At 41.9% G+C, this 6,627-nt stretch overlaps 1 protein-coding gene across 2 annotated transcripts in view; it reads right to left on the reverse strand.

Moving 5' to 3' along the window:
- The window catches only part of itpr2 (inositol 1,4,5-trisphosphate receptor, type 2), a 78,785-nt gene that overhangs the window by 11,937 nt on the left and 60,221 nt on the right, over window positions 1–6,627 (reverse strand). For both annotated transcript variants that reach the window (XM_050072760.1, XM_050072759.1), the window contains exons 51-55: window positions 5,852–6,035; window positions 4,278–4,364; window positions 3,079–3,200; window positions 2,713–2,878; window positions 2,452–2,612 (exon numbers count right to left, since the gene is read on the reverse strand). In XM_050072760.1, the coding sequence (XP_049928717.1) occupies window positions 2,452–2,612; window positions 2,713–2,878; window positions 3,079–3,200; window positions 4,278–4,364; window positions 5,852–6,035 (720 nt within the window). The remainder of the gene's footprint in view (window positions 1–2,451; window positions 2,613–2,712; window positions 2,879–3,078; window positions 3,201–4,277; window positions 4,365–5,851; window positions 6,036–6,627) is intronic.

Below are 6,627 nucleotides of genomic sequence, written 5' to 3' on the forward strand. Positions count from 1 at the left end.
CAGCGCCATTAACAGGCGGCTCACTCAGTGTGTGACGTGCACTTGTAGATAAAATACAGGCCTATATTAATGAAGGTTCATTAGTACGGTTTTGTATTTCTCTGTAATGTAGCACAGTGTTAACAGTGTTACTGATACTATTCTTTCTCACACCTTCAACTCAAACCATTGTGTTGCCCCACCCAAAATATATAATTTAATAATTAAATTTATATCGTAAACATGCGGGCGACCAGTCGACTAATGGCCCTAAATTACGACTATTGGTCGACAGGGAAAATTCTTGGTCGGGGGCTGCCCTACTGGCTACACTGGAATTCCCAAATATTGCCCCCAGAGGCTTACCGTCATCAGACCTATAGCCAGTGGGTTCCGAGATTGGTCACTAGTAGGGCCCAAACCCTTTTGGTTGTTGTGAGTGTGGTTGGTTGTGTTTGATTTTAACTAAAATCTTTTTTGTCCATGCTAATCATATTTAAAGGTTCTTTGTAAAGTGTAAAATGTTGACAATGATGAAGGCCACAGGTCTAAACATGTTAGTCTGACAGTAAAGTTAATACTATTTGCTGAAGGTCTAACCCTTTTAACGGAATACTTCCCACAAAATGACCATTTGTATATCAGTTTCTCATCCCGTATTACCTGAAGTTTGTGAGGAAAACTTTGTTTTTTGTGCATGTCACCATGGTGAACAAAGAATCCAAAAACAGCGAACATTCTTGGTAAATTAAAGTAAAGGGGGAACAAGTTTACCAACAGCAAAATTATATCAAAACATCTGCTTACGAGCTCTAACACAACTCGTGCAGTATAATCCAAGTCTCACTGGTCCAGTCGTATGCTCAGTACTTCCCAAACACATGCATTTTGCTAAAACTTTACTATTTAAAACACTTCCACATATGAATAGTGTGCCTGGGCAACTCAATAGAATGCACGAGCAGAGCTCAAACATGCGCTTGCCCATGCCGGCTCGCAGTGTTTTAAGTAGTAAGGTTTTAGCGAAATTGCATGTGTTTTGGATGACGACTGGATGAATGAAACTTAGACTCACACGAGTTGTGTCAGAGTTTGTAAATGGATGTTTTGATATAGTTTTGTGGGCTGTCTTTACTTCAGTTCATCAAATCTTTAATTTTCATTTTAAAGGCCAATCAGATTCTTATTATGAGTTCAGAGGTCCTAGATGGACAAAAAGTAAGTCTGCCACAGCTGGACCAGTTTTTGCTAGTTGAGTTTCTGTTTGAATCTTAATAAGTAATGATGAAGGTTTTTTTCCTTCTCGAAACGCTATCTTTAATTGTTCCTTGTTCAGACATAAAACATTAATGTTACTGAGAAAACTAAAGATGCTGAACCAAGTTTTTAGGGACTTTAAAATGACATTTTATAAGAATAATGAAAGAATATTCTTTTTATGAAACTCATGGGTGCTGCATTAAGAAACAAAATGGAAACAAAAGAGGTTTCAGCCTGCTCTTTTTCTGCGTGTGTTTCTGCTCTGCAGCATGTTAGGAGGTGTTAATATAAATTCCTGACTCATCATTACCTCATCACACAGTGATACCTTGGCCTCGCATCACAGAGTCGACCTGTTGGAGGACCCACTGATGCATATTAATTCAATGTCTGTCACCTGTTTATAATGCAAATTGTTCATTATAATGCCACCATTCTTATGCCCATCATGGCCAAATGTTAATCAAAAAATGTGCCATTGTGCTCCGAGGCTTCATTTGAATCCATTAACCTAACGGCAACACCTTTAGTTGCCCTTACATCCTTCAACTTCTTGTCTGTGTGTCAGTGCAGCAAGTTGGTGCATTGATGATAATAGAGCTGGACTGGGTTTAATTACTATTTAACCACACTGTGTCCCAGCAGGTTAGGAGCTCAGCATAGTGAAGACTACCTGAGCACAGAGACCCATCTCTCTCCAGCAGCGAGGGGGAAGGAGAATAAATTGGGATGCTTGGCACAGGCCTAGAGGCTCAGTCTCATTTTTTTCGATCACTCGTCTGCTGCTGTAGAGGCTCACGCTTCTCTAGCACACTGTGCAAGTCTGCAAAGTAAGGAAGGCTGCAAAACTTTAAGTCTCCAACACTGAGACATCTGTATGCTGACTGGTGCGGCTCGCCAGCAAAATATGAATTAGGGGGGTGAAATGAATGTTTGTTTGTCCATATGTTCCTGGAATAATAAACAAAATCTCTGGGGCTTGGGTGTGTTTATGTACTTGTGTGTCATCTTAAAAAAAATGTGCAGTGCAGTCTCATATTCCCTCGTATATTATCTTGCAAACACAAAATTAAAGTGCTTGACTGTAATTTGAGCTACAGTATTTTGATGACAGAGCAGCCTGGTGTGATGCAACATTTTAGGTGCATAGAACAATACAAAGGTCTTGTGTGACCATTTCCTGTGTGTGTGCTGTATGTTTGGTCTACTCACCGCAATCATCTGGGCCACGTAGCTCTCAGGGCCGGTGTACTCTGTCGGATCCTTCACCCTCACCAGAACCAGGAAGTAAAGGTAATGCCACATGTTGTGTTCAGATTTGATGTGCTCCTCGAAGGACACTGTTTTGTTGTCAAATTTGTCCCTCTCCAACCCTGCAAGACATTAGCTTAATTTAACACAAGTTGTTCCAAATATAACTCTTCTTCACTTCACTATCATTTGCATATACTACTGGGTGAACCACATACGCACCACAAATGAAGCAGGTGGTCTTCAGGATCTCCTCCTTCCTTTGCTTCTCACTCCTCAGGTCAGCGAAGGTGTCGATGATGACACCAAAGATGAGGTTAAGAACGATGATGATAACGACGAAGAAGAACAGAAGGTCGTAAACCACTCGGGCTGCAAACAGAGGCTCCTGGATGGTCCGGGTAAAAGAGAGAATGCATCACTTAACTGTCACCATCACTACAACTCTTTCTCTTTTTTTTATCTTAAACAGAAGCTGATGCAGCACAAATGCCATTGATGTAAAGTTCAAGTCATTAGAAACGGACATAACGTTGCAGAAAGTATAAAAAAATGATCTTATACATGTTTGTTTTGAGGCTGTCTTACCTCTTTGGAGGGTCTCCTGAGAACGTCTCCCACCCCTCCTCCATTACGTAGTCCCTGGTTCAACACTGTGATTATACACATGAGCAGAGTTTCGCACACCAGCTCCGTCCCGTCGTCTTCATCTATAACCAGACACACATAAATTAAGAGAAAATGCAAAAAAACAGTAGACAACAAGGGTGAATGTTCAGTATTGGCTTCTTATCATCTACATTTGTATCCCAACTATATACAACACCTCTGTTTTTTGATTTTTCTTAACAATAATTCCTCCCAAGATCCCAATCCAATCAAGCATCCATTGGATTATAAGTGTCAAGTGGCATCTACATAATAGCCAGGAGTCAGGACCAAAGGTTACCATACAGAACACTGCATTGTATTAAGATTATCACAGCTGTACGGTGTTTAACACAACCTCCAACATCTGACTTAATTTTTCAAATCACCAAACTGAATTCAACTGAACTGAGTTAAATGAAACTGAGCAAAGAGTGTGTGAAAGATTTTAAGGACACCTAAGTTCAAGTTCAGGAGAGAAAAAAATTGTTATTCAAGTGCAGTCTGACCTAATTCAAAAAATTATCACTCAGCTGACTCTCATAACTCACTGATAATAAAACACCTTGTCATGGGAACAGCTGATAATGGTGTGACTAAAGATCAGATGGATACCTTCAACTCCCTCGCCTCCTCAAATGTGAAAATAAAACAGAGCAAAATGAGAAGAATTAAAGCTCTATAAAGTCTTATTCATATCTTATATTAAATGTACAAACACTGTAAATAGAAAATGGCATGCACAGCACGACTGCTGAGGAGAAAGAGGAGGTGAGGGATGTGGATGAGATCACGTGTGTGCCCCTATGGTGCAGGTGATCGAGGGAGACGCAGGAACACAAACAGGAGTGTGAGTCACCCCCTCTGCCTCATCAAGTTTCTTTGTGTGCATCTGTGTGTGCGTGCGTGTGTGTGTGTGTAACAGTGTATGACTGTGTGTGCATGTCTCAGTGTGTGCGTCTGTGTATGAGTAACCTTTCAGGAACTGACTACTGCCGGAAAGGTAAAGTACACACCCACACCTCGGTCAAACCACAAACTCTTAAAACGTGTCCACTCAGCAGTTCATAATGGGCGGGAAATAAAATAAAATAAATTAAAAATGTAATTTAATTTAATCTGATTTGATCAAAACTTACCAGGCACAGGTTTAGGTGTTGAAACAGGGCAGCTATCTTTCATACATGACTCAGCGGCTCCATTGTTACTCAATAAATCCTTTTTTCCTTTTTAAAGAAAGAAAAAAAGAGAAAAAGGGGAAATTATGTGAGGTTGATTAATGATAACAGCACCGATAATTTACAAATGAAAGAAGATGATTAAATTGTGCTCCAGCATTAAAACTCCTTCCCGCTAATTCTCGTCAGCACCGGTAAAATCAGCAAGAAAGATATAGTCAGACGTTATGTAAACTGAGGCAGCAGCTGCTGGGTGGGCGGTGAAGTGTTGCTGAAAAAACCTGAACAAATCATTTGCACATCGGCAAAGCCCTGAGCAGCAGAGGAGCTGTGCTTGAGTGTGATCGGCTCAGGCAGACAGGCAGAAGGAGAACTGTACACCTGGGCCAGAGTGTCACCGAAAGGGCCTTCTTCCCTGACAGGCTGGAGGACAGAGGGCAAGGCTGGGGGACAAGAGGCAGAGGAAGAAGAAGAAGAGTGGAGGGGACAGGGGGGGCAGAGGCGGGGTGCAGGGGTCACAGCCCAGAGGCAGCAGCAGTGTGAACAGGGTGCTCCTCAGCTTTGATGGAGCTCCGGTTGTGCCTCAGCTCACCCCACAGCTAACAGATAGACAGGCGTGAGCCCAGCTGGTTACATAACCCACCACTGCTCTGCTGTGTCTGCTGCGCTCTATTCAGCAAAACACAGGATGGCGCGGCCACCAGGTTATGCAACAGGTGCACATGTGCTAGCAGGTTGTCTTCCTGACCGTCGGAGCACTGTGCCGGAGCTCATTAACACACCCACACTCTCCTCAGTGTTTTCAAAACATGTGCCTGGGTATGTATATACAGTATACGGTACATATCCTACAATTTTTTTCTGGCGAGGTGTGCAAACACTGATTCTACAATTTTTATTGAGACATATAAATCCAAAAGGGGAAAAGATTCAATGCAATGGATTCATGCTCAGCCAAAGAATCCTCTGATTATTGTCCTGATAATACAGAAGTTTTTGTCAACAATGTTAAAGTGGCCTGTATGTAGAGCCACCAAATGCCTCGTCTGCCACATATCTTTCATTTTGCTCGAGGTTTGAAACTCATTAACTTCTAGGATGTATAATCTCATTAGAGTAGACAAAGAACGACACCTAGACATTTATGAGGGCATTGTAAAACAGTGCAAGTTTAGGACATGCTTGAGGTTAACTAAGATTACATTCAGAAGCAGAGAGGCCACATCATACAGAAAATAGAGTGACAAATGGACATTTCAATGTATTTCAGGGACATTTAATGCAGTATAGATCTGACAGGAAACAAAGGGGGAAAGACAGGAGCTGACGTGCAACAAAGGTTCCTACCCAGACTAAAACACGGGACATCGCAGTTACTTGGGCGTCATCTTAAAGCACTAGGACACCTTGTGAATGATACTTTTATTCTGCCAATTCAGAGTCAAGCTACACCAGGTAAAATCTACTTTACTTTGAAACTGTTCAAGTCACTGTACATGGCACAGTAAAACAATGACAGGTTAAAAAGTTCTTACCTGGTGCAGGAAGGCGGTCCACCTCCATGCGGAAGTCGTCCTTGAGGAAGAGGAAGCCAATGATGGAGAAGAAGTAGACGAGGAAGATGGCCAGAACAGCTGTCAGAATAATAGAGCGGCCATTCCTCGTCACGCTCTTAATCACATTGAGCAGCGTCTCCTCTCGGATCACCAGGTCGAACAACTGCGGGGGGAGATCAACATCAGCAAGTCATCAGCAAATAATTTATTCAGAACAAATGCTCTCACACAATGGAAAGGTTTATCTCTGAAGTGCTACGCTGATCAATCAGTCACAATTAGCAATGTGCATTTTAAATAATTTCCATATTTGAGTGCTTGTATTGAATTATTACAGAGTACTCCAAATAACAAACAAAAGAATGTAACAACAGAGTTGGAAATGAACACCCAAGCAAAAATGTGATTAGGGGTTAGGGTTACCTTCTTTTCTGCGTTGCACAGACTATAGGGATTAGCTTTGATATGCAAGTACTTCCAAACATCACTCTTATACCTGGTCCCCTTTCTGCATGTAACAATAGATCAAGTGATGCCTGACTAAAAACGTTGAACGCTATCGTAGGCTGTGCAGATCAGAGCGCCACCCAGTTGCCAATTAGAGTTAAATTTCTCCAGTCACCTTGAGGCGTCCTGTTCTACATATCTACCAAGTTTAGTAAAAATCGATATGGCGGTTAGGCCTAGATAAGAAATTAGCTCTCTAGCGCCCCCATTTTGTTTGATGGGGTCAATAATGGAGGGGTCCCCTCAGA

The sequence above is a fragment of the Epinephelus moara genome, chromosome 20 (genome assembly GCF_006386435.1).
Source record: "Epinephelus moara isolate mb chromosome 20, YSFRI_EMoa_1.0, whole genome shotgun sequence".
Taxonomy (NCBI): Eukaryota; Metazoa; Chordata; class Actinopteri; order Perciformes; family Serranidae; genus Epinephelus; species Epinephelus moara.